The sequence below is a fragment of the Parasteatoda tepidariorum genome, chromosome 6, assembly GCF_043381705.1.
Source record: "Parasteatoda tepidariorum isolate YZ-2023 chromosome 6, CAS_Ptep_4.0, whole genome shotgun sequence".
NCBI classification, from domain to species: Eukaryota; Metazoa; Arthropoda; class Arachnida; order Araneae; family Theridiidae; genus Parasteatoda; species Parasteatoda tepidariorum.
This window is the reverse complement of record NC_092209.1, coordinates 23,743,097-23,760,928: the sequence shown is the minus strand read 5'-3', so window position 1 is coordinate 23,760,928 and position 17,832 is coordinate 23,743,097. Positions and strand designations below refer to the sequence as shown.

Genomic DNA, 17,832 nt, shown 5'->3' with positions numbered 1-17,832 from the left:
GAATTTAATAAATACATACAGGGATGCCAGACGCCCGGTGGCTGAGCGGTAGCGCTTCGCGCTGTCGTGCCACAGGTCCTTGGTTCGATCCTTGGGCCGGGCAGGGCCGACTCAGCCTTTCATCCCTTTAGTGGGTCGATAAAACGAGTACCAAGCATGCTTGGGAACTAACACTGGGGGTTCCGCGTTCGGCTGACCACCTGACCGGAACATATGCTCCTGCACCCCAGAGCCCAAGGTCAAGAAAACTGAGATGGGCACAGTCGGCCTTGGCCCTCTTAATGGGCTGTCGCGCCACTGAGTTAGTTAGTATACAGGGATGCCGACTGCTCTGCTTTCTGGAATAGTTTTAATAAAGTAGTAGCAAATTATATAGTAAAATTCGTTAAAGACAGATAGTTACGCTTATTTTTTAATATAGTAACCAGTTGATTAATGCTATAGCGTTGCATTTTATATGATACTCATAATTTTTGATGTTTAGTGGTGAAAAATTACTTAAAATCAAAAATACTAAACTAACAGTTACTTAAATTTCGCTACCACTAGAAAATGCTATTTTACAAAGCGGAGCAAGCTGGCATCTTTGTACATAGGATCTTAAAATTGTTTTGGGTAGTTTAAATGTTGGTGATTCTTTTGAAAGCGCGACATTCAAAAGTGTTAAACATGATTCATGAAGTACTATTTTAAAAAAATTTCTTCTTTTGTAGCTCTATAGCCTTCTACTGGTCAAGGCTATCTCCAATAGTTTATTCCATCATAAATTACCTGCCACAGTTCTGGAATGGTTGAATCAAATTCGTGTAGCGTTTTCTTAATTGCATTCCGCTTAGTGTTTACTTTTTGAGATTTCTGAACAAATATTTTTCTGTAATTAATAGTATTAAAAAATAATCTACACATTGTTGACTATCATAAATATACTTTGGTAACGTATTTTACCTATATTTTATATAATAATAATGTTATATTTTAGTTTCGGCAAGAACAAAATAACTGGCTTTAGTGACAGCTAGATTTTGGTGCCAGCGCCTGGTAGATTAAATCTATAAAGGCTAGATAGCATATTGCGTGATTTTTAATTAATATTGGTACTTAAAGGGATTATTAATTCCGAAATACAAATCAAACTATCAAAAAGTATAAAAGAGTAGGGAGTAGGGACGACTTATAAAAATATTGGAATTGTTAAGCTTATCAGGTTGCATAACTGTTTAACTTTTAATTTAAAAATTTACAATAATTCACTTGCATGAGAAAAATAAGGAGTCGTATAAATTATGCATTCCCAAAAAGAGCATATGAGTGTAAGCTCCTCATGTATGGAAGGAAATGTTGAGATATTCTTGCTGTGATTCGAACCCCCGTTCAGCTGATCATAAGATTTGCAATTTAATCCTCTTAGCTGAAATCTTTGCACAGAGCTTCAACGAGTTATGTAAATAATAAATTCAATACCTGTTCTGTCCAATATACGGCCTATTAGTGGACAAGTTAAAAATATTAATATTAAGGAACGGTAGTGATCAATGAACTAAGGACCATCAAAAGCAAAGAAATTTAAATTTTCTTATAAGGTCTGCCGGAAAGTTCAGGCTGCGAAAGTACACACCTCATATTAAATAATGGAAGAGGTTCTTATATAAAAAAATAGTGGAGCATTTCCCCTTCCACGCAATGATAATGTTCTTGCTTCAGGACACACGTAGCGCTAAAGAACATGTGAATGCATATTCCAACTTGTAACGAAAATATCCGACAGATCTATATATATATATATATGTGTGTGTGAGTGTAATACAAAAAGTAAATACTTTTGTATTAATAAAAGAATTAAAACTCTTTCGTTTTCATAAAATGTCTTTGTTAAAGAATAAGCGTAGAGAGATTCTATTTTGGGAATTCAAGGCTGAAAACATACCATTGAAATATAAATAGATTTATATTTCAAAGGAAGAGTTATTTTTAGAATCGTTCCCTCTTTCACTTCCATATAAGGAAGCAGTAAATGATTTTCCTTAATGCGTAAGGTTACAAGGAATGTACGAAGTGTGCCTTTTTACCTCAAATCTGTGTTGGTATAAAACGTAAGAACGCATAGTTTTGCGTGTCCTTTCATCATGAGTTGATCCTGATAAGCTGTTCCGGAATTGTCAGGAGTCTTGTCCACTCCCCCTCCTTTGCAGGAGTGGGGACGTGAACTGTTAATCAATACCAGCCTACATTTAAATGAACCTGTTTAGAACGTATGATGGCTTAAGACTGCAATTATTTCATGCCAAATACAACACTGATAACAAGGTTGTAGCCCTGATATTACATACATATATATTGCAACTATAATTTTTAATATATTAGTGCTTATGATAATTTAAATAGTATTTTAAGATATTGACGAGTGCAAAATATTAATAAAGGTCACTTTGAAATTTTATGCGTTGTTATTATTATGCGTTATGATTAGTTGTATATAGTTAAATTGCATGAAATATTTAAAATCATTTCAACACTGCTAACTACAAGATTATTTGAATATCATTCTATAGGGAGGTAGACAATTTAAAACTAAGACTTACAGAATTTTCAGTAATTTTGCTGACATTACTAAGACCTCTGCCCGTGTTAACAAAATGGCGTTTTATATAAACTTTAGAATCATTTAGATGTAGTGGTAAGGAAAATAACTTTGAATCATATTTCCAAAACAAAGAATAATATATAACAACTTAAACTTAGCTACCGCTGGAAGATATTTTTTGTAAAAACTTTTAAAGTTGGCACCGCTGTAAATTAGCTCCTAACCATAATTTAAATGATGTTTCAAAGTACTTAGAGTGCAAATGGTTAATATACAGTATTTGTAATGAAGTAATACATATTTATAATTAATCATGCTCATCAAAATAAATGCTGACGATAAAATTATTATGCTATTAGTCTCAATTTTTTTTAATCAAAGATACGTTCCAAAGAAATAAACATTGATGTTTAAACATTTCAAAAAAACATTTTGTGCCAAATTTGTACCAGATTGATTGCTTAGCACCTGAGAAAATAATTTGAAAAACTTGTATGTTATTGTTATTTTGCTACTCAATTAGTAAGTAGCACTTATTAACAAATTCCATGACTAACTTTCGAACAAATAAATAACAAAAGCACGTATAGATCCAATTATTAAAATAATAGTAATGCTCACAATATACGTTGTTCATGACTGATTGTGCATTGAAAAATAAGCAATTATTTTCCAGTTTATAATGTACAAGAAAACTTATTTATTAATAAAACTATAAGTGACTAACAAAACCATCGAAATTATTAATCGCAGTTCTTTGATAGATGTGATTATGAACACCAAGTCGAAAGAAAAATTAAACTACAATAAAAAAATACAAAATTTACTTTTATCAAAAAAATTTTACCTAGCAAAAAAATAAATAAATAAAAACTTCAAAAAAATTTTTATTTCATTCACCTCCAACAAATGCAATAAAAAAGAATTTTAAAATAACTTCTTCTTCAACAAATAACTTCAATTTGGTAATACTAGGCAAGCGCAAGACAATCCAATTCTATCTACTTCCTCTTTTAGCTATTGAATGCTACATAGTTGGATGTTTCGACCAAAAAATACACGTGACTTACAGGCTTTTGTGAAAAACAATCTGTAAACTCCATAAAATGTTTCTGTCTTTCCAAAATCAGGGGTTTTTCATTATTGAAAACTGTAATCCGTAGTGATGATACGTGTACCGAAAAATGCATCAAGTGGTGATTATTACCCTCTTCAAGATGGGTGAGCAGAGGTGAAAGCGAAGGGGATAAGAAGAAAGGCGGGTAGTAAAACAATTTCAGTTATAGCTAGTTTTCGGGAGGATTTTACTTATTCTTCTGTTCAAACTATTTAACAATACATACTTTATTCTGAAACAGAAGCAGATTAATATATATGATTAAATTATAAAAGAAATCTTGATAGTTGCAGATATTTCAATTTCCTAGCAAAGAAATAAAAAATATCTTTAAAAAATATTTTTTGTACCAGTTATTGCTCTTTTCCATACTAATTTGAACGAGATCAATAAAATTTACTGATATACCTTCATATGGGTATTCTCTCCAACATCAGAAAGCTTGTATTTTTATTTCCTTTAGAATGGATCTTCTCTCTTCTTTTATCTCATCCAAGCGATGAAATCTTCCATGACAATCTTTCATCATTGGAGAAATACATCCGAACTTAAAAAAAGAGAGCATGCTTTGCGTTAAACATGATCTAAGATGAAATAACTTAGTTTGTGAGCAAGATGTGTAAAAAATATTGATATACCTTCAAAAGGATACATCTCCAACATCAGAAAGCTTGTATTTTTATTTCCTTTAGAATGGATCTTCTCTCTTCTTTTATCTCATCCAAGCGATGAAATCTTCCATGACAATCTTTCTTCATTGGAGAAATACTTTTCTTCTGAACCTTAAAAAAAGAGAACATGCTTTGCGTTAAACATGATCTAACATGAAATATAACTTAGTTTGTGAGCAAGATGTTCAAAAAATATTGATATACCTTCAAAAGGGTACATCTCCAACATCAGAAAGTTTGTCATATTTCCTTCCTTTTGAATGGATCTTCTCTCTTCTATTAACTCTTCCAAGCGATGAAAGCTTCCATGACAATCTTTCTTCATTGGAGAAATACTTTCCTTCCGAACCTTTAAAAAAGAGAAAATGCTTTGCGTTAAACATGATCTAAGATGAAATAACTTAGTTTGCGAGCAAGAAGTATAAGAAATATTGATATACCTTCAAAAGGGTACATCTCCAACATCAGAAAGTTTGTCATATTTCCTTCCTTTAGAATGGATCTTCTCTCTTCTTTTATCTCTTCCAAACGATGAAATCTTCCATGACATTCTTTCTTCATTGGAGAAATACTTTCCTTCTGAACTGTTACACCTGAAGGGTGACATGAATTTCGATCAGTGAGAACTGCCTTTAACTTGAATCTCAATCAGTGAGAACTACCTTGTGAGGGAAGCAGAGCAGAGGAAAAGAGCCCTAAGACAAGTAGAAAGACTTTTTCTAGAACTGTTTCCAGGTGTGGCAACTGCGGCTGGGAGAGATTGATTGTTGAACAAAGAATGTGTGGGTGAGATTCTTTTGAGTTTTCACGAGGATTAGGGGGCTTGCCCCCCTAATTCCTGCAGAGAGAGTTTTTTGTCCTTGCCTGAATGTGGTAGGCAAGAAAATAATTTCTACTCAGGTGCAAGGAATTTTCCTTGTGATTTATATCCATATACATCGAATTGAAAAATTGAAACCAATTTTATAGAATTGTAAAATTCTTTTCTTCAAGATGTGGTGCTTGCACCACTATTTTTAGTGTTGTTTTAACGTGCTATTCCTCCAATAAATTATGTAAGTTGTCTTTCATTTTGATTCTGTCCTTCTTTCTAGAGCCATGTTATTTTTTCTAAAATATTGTCTTTCACTAGGATTCACTATTCTTTTTTAGCTTCCGCTATATATCTTTTTTTAGATCACGCGCCGGTCTTATATGCACACGTGCCGGCAGTAATTATCTTATAGCTTAATTCATTTTTCTTGATTGAATTATTTCTTTTCAGTTACCTGCTTGATTTAGGTAAGAAAGTAAGATATGTAATTTATAATATAGTGATTTATTTATCACTTAATTATTAACTCTCTCGAGTTGATTCCAGCTTGTTTCTTGTATCTTGGATATTCATGTGTAAACACACATGCTTCCCTTATATTTTATCCATGTTTATTTATCTCAACAAGCTATATCATGAACCTATAAAAAAAGATTATATGCTTTGCGTTAAACATGATCTTAGATGAAATAACTTAGTTTGTGAGCAAGAAGTATAAGAAATATTGATATACCTTCGAAAGAGTACATCTCCAACATCTGGAAAATTGTCATATTTCCTTCCTTTAGAATGGATCTTCTCTCTTCTATTACCTCTTCCAAGCGATGAAATCTTCCATGACAATCTTTCTTCATTGGAGAAATACTTTTCTTCTGAACCTTAAAAAAAGAGAACATGCTTTACGTTAAACATGATCAAAGATGAAATAACTTAGTTTGTGAGCAAGAAGTGCAAAAAATATTGATATACCTTCAAAAGGGTACATCTCCATCATCAGAAAAATTGTCATATTTCCTTCCTTTCGAATGGATCTTCTCTCTTCTTTTAACTCTTCCAAGCGTTGAAAGCTTCCATGACAATATTTCTTCATTGGAGAAATACTTTCCTTCTGAACCTTTAAAAAAGAGAAAATGCTTTGCGTTAAACATGATCTAAGATGAAATAACTTAGTTTGTGAGCAAGATGTGCAAAAAATAATGATATACCTTCAAAAGGGTACATCTCCAACATCAGAAAGTTTGTCATATTTCCTTCCTTTAAAATTGATCTTCTCACTTATTTTATCTCTTCCAAACGATGAAATCTTCCATGACAATCTTTCCTCATTGGAGAAATACTTTCCTTCTGATCCTTAAAAAAAGAGAACATACTTTGCGTTACACATGAACTAAGATGAAATAACTTAGTTTGTGTGCAAGATGTGTAAAAAATATTGATATACCTTCCAAAGGGTACATCTCCAACATCAGAAAGTTTGTCAATTTTCCTTCCTTTAGAATGGATCTTCTCTATTCTTTTATCTCTTCCAAACGATGAAATCTTTCATGACAATCTTTCTTCATTGGAGAATTACTTTCCTTCTGATCCTTAAAAAAAGAGAACATGCTTTGCGTTACACATGGACTAAGATGAAATAACTTAGTTTGTGAGCAAGATGTGTAAAAAATATTGATATACCTTCCAAAGGGTACATCTCCAATATCAGAAAGATTGTCATATTTCCTTCCTTTAGAATGGATCTTCTCTCTTCTTTTAACTCTTCCAAGCGCGAAATCTAACATGACAATCTTTCACCATTGAAGAAATACTTTTCTTCTGATCCTTTAAAAAAGAGAACATGTTTTGCGTTAATCATGATCTAAGATGAAGTAACTTAGATTGTGAGCAAGATGTGCAAAAAATATTGATATACCTTCAAAAGGGTGCATCTCCAACATCAGAAAGATTGTCATATTTCCTTCCTTTAGAATGGATCTTTTCTATTCTTTTATCTCTTCCAAACGATGAAATCTTCCATGACAATCTTTCATCATTGAAGAAATACTTTTCTTCTGATCCTTAAAAAAAGAGAACATGCTTTGCGTTAAACATGATCTAACATGAAATATAACTTAGTTTGTGAGCAAGATGTTCAAAAAATATTGATATACCTTCAAAAGGGTACATCTCCAACATCAGAAAGTTTGTCATATTTCCTTCCTTTAGAATGGATCTTCTCTATTCTTTTATCTCTTCCAAGCGACGAAATCTTCCATGACAATCTTTCATCATTGAAGAAATACTTTTCTTCTGAACCTTAAAAAAAGAGAACATGTTTTGCGTTAAACATGATCTAAGATGAAAAAACTTAGATTGTGAGCAAGATGTGCAAAAAATATTGATATACCTTCAAAAGGGTACATCTCCAACATCAGAAAGATTGTCATATTTCCTTCCTTTAGAATGGATCTTCTCTATTCTTTTATCTCTTCCAAGCGACGAAATCTGCCATGACAATCTTTCATCATTGAAGAAATACTTTTCTTCTGAACCTTAAAAAAAGAGAACATGTTTTGCGTTAAACATGATCTAAGACGAAATAACTTAGATTGTGAGCAAGATGTGTCAACATCAGAAAGTTTGTCATATTTCCTTTCTTTAGAATGGATCTTCTCTGTTCTTTTATCTCTTCCAAGCGATTAAATCTTCCATGACAATCTTTCTTCATTAGAGAAATACTTTCCTTCTGAACCTTAAAAAAAGAGAACATTCTTTGCGTTAAACATGATCTAAGATGAAATAGCTTAGTTTGTGAGCAAGATGTATAAAAAATTTTATATAACTTCAAAAGGGTACATCTCCAACATCAGAAAGTTTGTCATATTTCCTTCCTTTAGAATGGATCTTCTCTCCTCTTTTATCACTTCCAAGAGATGAAATCTTCCATGACAATCGTTCTTCTTTGGAGAAATACTTTCCTTCTGAACCTTTAAAAAACAGAACATGCTTTGCGTTAAACATGATCTAAGATAAAATAACTTAGTTAGTGAGCAAGATGTATAAAAAATAGTGATATACCTTCAAAAGGGAACATCTCCAACATCAGAAAGTTTGTCATATTTCCTTCATTTAGAATGGATCTTCTCTCTTCTTTTATCTCTTCCAAACGATGAAATATTCCATGACAATCTTTCTTCATTGGAGAAATACTTTCCATCTGAACCTTAAAAAAAGAGAACATGCTTTGCGTTAAACATGATCTAAGATGTAATAACTTAGTTTGCGAGTAAGATGTGTAAAAAATATTGATATACCTTCAAAAGGGTACATCTCCAACATCAGAATGATTGTTACATTTCCTTCCTTTAGAAAAGATCTTGTCTCTTCCTTTATCTCTTCCAAGCGATTAAATCTTCCATGACAATTTTTCTTCTTTGGAGAAATACTTTCCTTCTGAACCTTTAAAAAAGAGAACATGCTTTGCGTTAAACATGATCTAAGATGAAATAACTTAGTTAGCGAGCAAGATGTGTAAAAAATATTGATATTCCTTCAAAAGGGTACATCTCCAACATCAGAAAGTTTGTCATATTTCCTTCCTTTAGAATGGATCAACTCTCTTCTTTTATCTCTTCCAAACGATGATATCTTCCATGACAATCTTTCTTCATTGGAGAAATACTTTCCTTCTGAACCTTAAAAAAAGAAAACATGCTTTGCGTTAAACATGATCTAAGATGAAATAACTTAATTTGTGAGCAAGGTGTATAAAAAATATTCATATACCTTCAAAAGGGTACATTTCCAACATCAGAAAGTTTGTCATATTTCCTTCCTTTAGAATGGATCTTCTCTCTTCTTTTATCTCTTCCAAGCGATGAAATCGTCCATGACAATCTTTCTTCATTGGAGAAATATTCTCCAATGATTCTCAAATCCTCAACTTGAAAAAGAGAATAAAACATAGAATAAAGCAATCATGAATATAATGTTTAATATTTTTTATGCGATTACAAGTTTTGTATTTTATATTTTTTTTTCGTACTAGCTTTTAATCTTTGCCATAAAGAGTTTTGGTTTGTTTAAAAAGTGTAGATCCTCTTGAATTCTGAGATAACCTCATCTAGCTCTACGTAATGATACTTTTTTACGAAATGCATGAACTTTTATTGTGTGAGCAATTATTTTGTGTTTGACTACTTCCACATTAACTATTAAGGCATTAATACTTTCAGTTGACCTTTGTATCAAAAGGCTTTAGGTCATGGATGAAAACTATTTTTTCAGAGTTTTCCCGTCAAAATCTAAAAATCAAGCTTATCAAAATATTGTGCTATCAGTGAACCACAAAGTCATATATTTATTTGAATACATTCCAATGAGTAACAAAATAATCAACTTATGGATTGTAAAGAATTGGCGTGATCTTAAAAATGCAAGAAACGAACTTTTGTAGCAACTGTAAAATTTGTTCATAAAGAAGTCTTAATAATAAATAAATGGGTTTGTGAATGAATAGATGTATCAAATTCAGAGCAGAAGGAAAATGAAGTATGTCAACGAATTAGTGACTAGGCGAATCAGTAAATCGGCATATTAGTGAATTGAATTATCATGGAGTGGGAAAATCAACTGAAGGAAATGATTCAATCTATTAGTGGTAAGTGAATCAGTTTATAAGAAAATAAAAATGTTTTTAATTCTATACGTTTTAATCGTACAATCGATTGTTTTTTCGTCACTCATAAGTTAAAATAGTTTTTAGTTATTAAATTTTTAATAGTTTCAAATAAGCGGTATGAAACTCAAAATACAACCTTAACTTTTCTCCCCACATATTACGAGGAGGGAGGCAGCTACTTAAACAAGTAAATTCAAGTTGTATGTATATGATCTCAAAATTTAAAACTTTATCACTTATACAGAAATAATTATTAAAATTTACTGTTACACGTATTAAAAAAATGTAAGATAACTGATTTTTAATGTTTGTACAATTAACGAAATTAAAGAACAAACAAACGAGTATTTTTTACGAACATAATAAATTTTAGTTTTACTCTTATAGTAACTTTTAATTTTATTATGCGTTTTGTTTATGCTTGTACTTGATAAGCTCATTATTATATTTTATTATTTTATTTTAATTATAAATCTTGTATTTTTCTTAAGTGATAGTTTGTTAGATAAAAAATCAAACAAGCTTTAAAATTATTTAAAAAATTCTGCTATGAAAGGATGTTACTTATTATCCTCTTTGTTAAAATTTATTATTTTATTTTATTTACAAATTTTGTATTCTTCCTATGCAATAATTCGATAGAATAAACATTCAACAAGCTTTAAAGATAGTTAAAAGCACTGCTCTAAAAATATGTTATTTGAAACTTTGTATTTAGTGCACGTATTAGTTATTATTATATGTATTAGTTTTGTGCATGCATTAGTAATTAACTGTATGTATTTAAATATCATTTCATTTTCATTAAATATTATATTAAATATTTCGACTTACACTTTTTAATCATCGGACAGCTGCTTTTGTTTACTTCATCTTAAGCTCTCACAGCTTTTACTCATTTTCAAAACACAACCTTCTTCCACGAATTCAAGATACAAAATGATTCTAATAATGTCTTTTACTTATTGTTGAAATTAGTTTGCAACAATGGACATTTTTACATAAAATAACATTCGTTACTAAGGGCAGTGATTGTTTAATTACATCTAATTGCTCTCTGGTAACAATGGTGCACACAGGTAAACAACAATAAAGTAATTCATTATCATTTCATTTCTAGATAATATGAAAACACACAAAACAAAATTTCGATATATTTGCGAATTCAAAATTTTATCTGAGTGTCCAAGACGATTCTCTAAAAATTTGTATTTTTAGAATCTGCTTAAAAATATTTATAAATTAGGGTATTCAAAATAACTTAAATACCGTTCGATTTGAATAAGATTATCATTTGTCTAAATGTTAATTTAAGTCGTTCTTTTTATTTCATTCTAAACAAGGATTCCAAAATATATATAAATTTTTTTTTACAAAATATAATGTATTCTTCTTTATAGTGAGGACATTTTAATAGCAGGTCAACAAGGCCACCTAACGTCAATAGTTAAGCTGGGGGGGAAAAGGGAATATTTGTATATATTAAAAGTTGAGACTAAGTATTGAGTATTATTTAGAATTCAAAAATTTTGAACATTTTGCACCACAATATAATTAACACGTTGAATGCCACGCTAATTTTGCATTGCTTGCCTACCTGGCCAAACGGTAACTAACTACAAACTGAATTTACAAATATTAGACAGATTTTGCTAGTTTTTTAAATGAAAAAGCATGACATTTCAGAATAAACGTGGGGAATTATATAGGCCTACGAATTGATTAGAAATAGTGGTCAATAAAAATATGCTAAATTTAATTTATTAAACCAAGAATCACAATTAATAATCTACCACTTGAAAATATTTATTCGCTGTCCGGAGCAAGTTGGCATCTCTGTGCATATAAATAAAACTGTTTTTGTGTGTTCTATATTGCATTAAGTTCTCCAAACCATTTTAGTAACGATAATAATATAAAAAAATTAAAAATTTTCTCGAATTATGAGTTTCCCCTTTCCCATTCATCTTTNAGTTGGCATCTCTGTGTATATAAATAAAACTGTTTTTGTGGGTTCTATATTGCATTAAGTTCTCCAAACCTTTTTAGTAATGATAATAATATAAAAAAATTAAAATTTTTCTCGAATTATGAGTTTCCCCTTTCCCGTTCATCTTTAACTTAAAACCGCATCAATAATCCAAAATAACCGTAACAGATGATTAAGACCAGAGATACGATTTTTATATTATTAGCCAAATAGAAAAATAAAATCTTATAAAATTTGCATTTAATACTAACTTCTTTAATTTCAGCAAACAAATTCCGAAGTTCTTGAAATGCAAAATTTTCTCCCACTAGAACAAAACAAGAAAAATTCCGTTTTATCGATGGTTTCAAATAACTAAAGAAATTCTTATTCGTTCGTAATAATATATTTTTACATATTGTGAGATTAAAAAAATAAAAGTGAAGTTAGATAGCATCATGAAAAAAGTAATGATGAAATGGTAATGATGACTTGATTTTAATACAGGACTATTCATAACTGTGACAGATATTTCAAAACGTTAAATTTAGAAATAAAATACTGAAATTTAAAAAGCAGAAACGAGTCGATGTTATTACTGAAACAGTTACGGGTTTATTCAAAGTTGTTGGTTTTGATGTTGTTGTCTTAATTCTATTCAAAAAGAAACGGGTGCCAGCATTGATTTATTTTGTAAGGGTAAACTAACTTCAAACATGTTAACTGGTGAATGGCCTTCGTTAAATTGCCATCTGAAGCAAATCCATCTGAATTGCCATCCAATTAATTGCCATCTGAAGCAAAAGTCCGGAGAAAAAAAATCAAGTAGTGGTATTATAAGCGCAGAATTAAATTAAAGCAGTTATCACTTTATTAAACAACTATTTCATCTTAAGTAGAAATAGTTGTGACAGAAATAGATAATGATCTGTAAGATTTGAAACAAGGTAATCATTCCTTTTACCTCCTAAATATTAATAATTTTTGACACTTCTTTTTAGTTAAAACTCTGAAATTACACTGATATCAAATATTTAGGATTTCTGAAAGCCCTTAAAATATTTGCCCTTCAACTTATTTTAATCTAAAGTTCTTGTAATTAATCAAAACTAGTACTCAGTTTTTTTAATAGCAAAATATTCATCCATTTGAAAAGAAAAATTTTATATTTATTATATGGCTACAAATATCCAATACAAAATACATTAGTTTGTATTGTTCTATTTCATTCCAGTTTTGGCGACTCGAGACTGAAAGATTTTTGGAAGAAAAAAAATGGAAGTAAAATGTGACAGTTTAATGAAAAATGTGATTATGTAATTTTTTTTATTGCTTGAAGAACACAAAATGTGGTTTTTATAAGATGCAGTTGTTCAATGATTTCGGCCAACATCTGTTCTCAGATATCAATTGATAAGAGATATCATTGATTTATTTTGTCCTAGTATAGAATCCTTTTGTAAGGATGATCTAAATTAAAGCATGTTAACTGGAGAATGGGCTTTTGTTAAATCTTCATCTGAAACAAATCCAACACATATCTTCGGAAGTTATAGCCGAATGTAAATATGAGCACGTTTTGATTAGGTTGATTACATATTAAGTTAATTAAAATAAATGTAAGCATTAATAGGAAGTATCAACGCAAAATAAATTGGTAAAATAGTATATGTGCGTTGTATAAAGACGATTCTCGTTGTAAGTACTAAACTGGTGAAATAGATTTTTGTTAAAAATGGCTCTGAAATAGCTGATGAAATGAGAAAAGAAAAGAAAAAATCAAATTTGAAAAATAGTAAATTGATACGAAAGAAATATTCAACCTAGATAAGAAAACAGTGAAACGTCAATTGAAAAATAATGTATGTTAGGGATCATAAAATCAATAATCTACTGCAATTGCTGGCACTAATGCAGACTGGTACTAAATTTGTGCACTGAAAACTAAGAATTGTTCAACCTAGATTAGAAAATAGTGAAATATGGCATTTAAAAAATAATGTATGTTAAGGTTCATAAAATCAATAATTTACTGCAACTGCTGGCACTAATGCAGACTGGTACTAAATATATATATTAAAACCAAAGATCTGTTCAACCTAGGTTGGGAAATAGTGAAATGGCAATTAAAAAATAATGTATGTAAATCAATAATTTACTGCAACTGCTGGCACTAATGCAGACTGGTACTAAATATATAGATTGAAACCAAAGAACTGTTCAACCTAAGTTGGAAAATAGTGAAATAGCAATTGAAAAATAATGTTTGTTAGGGGATCATAAAATCAGTAGCTACTGGTACTAATGAAAATAATCCTCTGAGAAACATTAGTGAAACCTAAATTGTCGACAATTTTATCAATCTTCTTCCAATTATGTTTGTTTCAAAAAATTAATTCCGATCATTAATCCATCTAAATTTTCGACTTTGCAATCGGGAAATCACCTATTAAATTGCAAATGTCGCATTTGAACCGGTGCGTCTTAAATAATCTAATTTACTAACTCAGGAAATATAATTATAATTGAGCATATAATTGCTCCAAATAGACAGGTAATTTTATATTTTGACTCTCAAAATATGTGTTTACTGTTATACTTAAAATATAATTTAATAAAAACATTTTACGGCAATACTTTTGCCTCCCGTTAAATTTTTACCAGTTCTTTACTCCCTGTAGGAGAATTTTATCAAAACAAATGAAGAATTATAACAGCAGAAATAAAANAATAATCTAATTTACTAATTCAGGAAATATAATTATAATTATGCATATAATTGCTCCAAATAGACAGGTAATTTTATATTTACATTTTACGGCAATACTTTTGCCTCCCGTTAAATTTTTACCAGTTCTTTACTCCCTGTAGGAGAATTTTATCAAAACAAATGAAGAATTATAACAGCAGAAATAAAATTTGGTCACCTTAAGCAGAAATAGTTGTCTATAATTTATAGTGCTTGCAAATTAAACGAAAAGGGAAAAGGATTATACTATTTCTTTATGATTGCTATTTCGCTCATTTAGGTTATTTTCATAGTTTCACATATATATTTATTATATCTATTAAATTCTATTGCATTATAGAAAATACCAAACATACTCATAAGTAGTTTAATTTTAAAATTAGTTATATGCATTGCAAAGAAAGAATATCATTTATTTTTGAATATCATTAAACCATTAACTTGAATTTCGTTTTTCTTTTAAATTGTATAAAATAAATATTTAATGAAATACTGTGACTTACAATTTTAAGTCATCTTTCTAACCTTTACATTTCCTTCTTTCAACAGCATCTTTTATTTCTTCAGTTAGTCTTTAACATCTTTCACTCAACTCCAAAAAATAACCTTCACACACGAAATCCAGAAGCAAAATAAACTCAATAATGATTTTAACATATTGTTCAAATTAGCTTGCAACAATGGATACTTTTAAAGCAAATATTATTTGTTATTTTTGACTCTAATTGTTTAACTACATCTTTTAGCTTTGTTGTAACAGTGGTGTACGCAAAAAAAAAAATTTAAAAACCAACTCAATAGCCATTGTTGGAAAGCGAATTTATTTAATTTTTCTAACACACAAGGAGTCATAATTTATATAAATTTGATACTTAACTTGACACAATCAGTATTTTATCAATTTTTCTCTTAAAATCCACCCCAAACAGATATTTTTAAAATCTCTATAAAATTGTATACAAAAATTCCACATTAACTTGACTAATGTTGTGTGAAATAAGACAATCTGTATATAAATAAAACTATTTTTGTGTGTTCTATATTGCATAAGTTTCTTCAAACCATTTTAATAACGATAATAATATAAAAAAATTAAAACTTTACTGGAAATATGTGTTTCTAATAATCTTGACACCGGTTACCCCCGTGACGCTACAAACAAACTTAGTGCCGGTCACCGGTGAACCCCATGGCATTCCACGTGTTAAGAACCCCTCCCCCCCGCCTCAATGTTAACTCGAGTTATTCTTTTCTTTTACTTTACTTTAAAACAGAGTTCTAAAATATAAATTAAAGATTTTTTTCATAAATAGATAATTATTTAAATATTTAATTGGAATATTTGACAGGTGTGGTCAACGGGTCATCCAGAGCTTAACTAAGGGAAACGAGAGCAACTGGGAACAATACCCTATGAACTAAAATAATCAAAATAGTTTTTACCAACTAAAAACTTTTCCGAATTAAATAGAATAAATTTAAGCACTACAACTTTCCGGTTGATGTTCTGAAATTGAAAAGCGATATTAAAATTTTTGAAACAATGATTTCGTATTGCACAAGTATTACATGTGGCTCGCAGCACAGAAAAAGAACAGTACAATCATCTCCACCCACTAAAATCAGTGCTACTCTGCTCTGTTCAGTGCGGGGGCAACAGTCTTTAGTACTGCTTTACATTCACTTTAATTCTCTCATGTGTATTGGTTGATCAGTTCAGATACCCTTCTCTTATCTGCCTTTACAAATCTGGTATCAATATCGCTACCTTTTAAGTTTGTCAACCCTTATTTAAATTCTGCAAAACCCTTTGCAAATCAGATAGTGTTGCTATTAAATATGGTCAGTATCGTTCGTGTCGGTTATGTTGCTATTCAAGAGAAAATGAAAACTTTTCTACACCAGATGGAGACACCACTGCTTGCTCTTAAAGCTTAGATTCCTAATTTTTGTTTTTCCCATTCTATTAAAATATTTTACGTCTTTCTTTATTTGGAGCTACTGATGTGTTTCGTCTCTCATTTTATTGAGTCGTTCAGTTTTAAGCTTTATTTTCTTTATACAGCTCGTTCCCCGTACTTTTTCTAATTGAAGAGGATTTTTAACTGCATACCCACAATTTGTACATAATTTTAGGAATGAACCACTAATTTTAAGTTAAAAACAGGTGGCAATTTTTGATTAAACGTTAAAGAGCCAATGTTCCATTTTTGGAACATGTCTCTTTTTTCAACTTTCAAAAACTGACTTGAATCTTAATCTCTAAAAAACTTAAATCTTTACTTCTTAGTGATTACAAATGGACAAGCTAAATATTTCTATCAACCAGAATGCATTAATAACATAAAATTATATATATTACAGTAAATGACCGAAATCAAGGGAATGTTGACTTTCACCAATGAATTATACATTCGCTTTGGTAATTGTCCGAAATATTTGTTATATATAAAAAAGCCTCATTACAACTCCCCGAATGGCAACGCTAGAAAATCGACCAATGATTGCAGCTAAAAATGTCACATGCCAAATCTAGCTGAGATGGCTCAACATATAGCGCTTTTAAAAGCGGAAACTGAAATAACCAGAGAGAGCATAAGCTAGGCAGAAGTGAGTAGTCTTTGTCGATAGATCTCTATTTTAGTATTTTGTCGAAAGTGCTTTTGTTCACGAATTTACATATTACGAATTTATTTGACGGTTTTTGATTTATATCACTAATTTATTTGTTTTACTATAATTTATTTGCTTACGCAGGTTTTTCCATTGCAATTCACTTATTTAAATTTTTTAATAAACTTAAATGTAACCAAAATTTTAACCTTTTTAAAGAAATATCAGTTTTAGAAATTTTGTCTTAAGATTTTATACTATAGCACATTTCTAATAGGTTTAACGAATTACATGTCATAGATATAATCAATGTTAGTTCAAAGAATAACTAAATANAAAAGATTTAATTTTTTTTTTTAAAAAAAAGTTGTTATATGGATTTGAATGATTGTTTTGAATTCTTAGAATTTTGTGCATTTGCAATGTACCTAAGTTAGCAGCGAGCGAAGCGAGCTTGGTTTCCGAAGCAAACCATATAAGATTGCATAGCAATTTTTGGGGGTTGGTAAGCGTTAGCGAGCAGGGGGCGCAGACCACTAGTATTAATTTATTCGTTGATATTATTGTATTGATTCGAAATTTTAATATCTGTTAAGGATAGATTAGGAGAAACATCAGTGTTTGGAGTACCGGTTAAATGCATACTGGGTAGTGACAG

The 17,832-nt window shown here is 30.1% G+C and overlaps 1 protein-coding gene across 1 annotated transcript; it reads right to left on the bottom strand.

Moving 5' to 3' along the window:
* Positions 1-4,415: 4,415 nt before the first annotated feature.
* On the bottom strand, positions 4,416-9,069 carry LOC139425793 (uncharacterized). The gene is made up of 12 exons (XM_071181742.1): positions 8,949-9,069; positions 8,727-8,857; positions 8,517-8,621; positions 8,241-8,385; positions 8,019-8,149; positions 7,767-7,914; positions 6,403-6,533; positions 6,153-6,297; positions 5,917-6,061; positions 4,824-4,962; positions 4,574-4,718; positions 4,416-4,480 (listed from the first exon to the last, which is right to left on the bottom strand). The coding sequence occupies exons 1-12, from the start codon at positions 9,067-9,069 to the stop codon at positions 4,416-4,418; spliced, it is 1,551 nt and encodes a 516-aa protein (XP_071037843.1).
* Between the last annotated feature and the right edge of the window lie 8,763 nt (positions 9,070-17,832).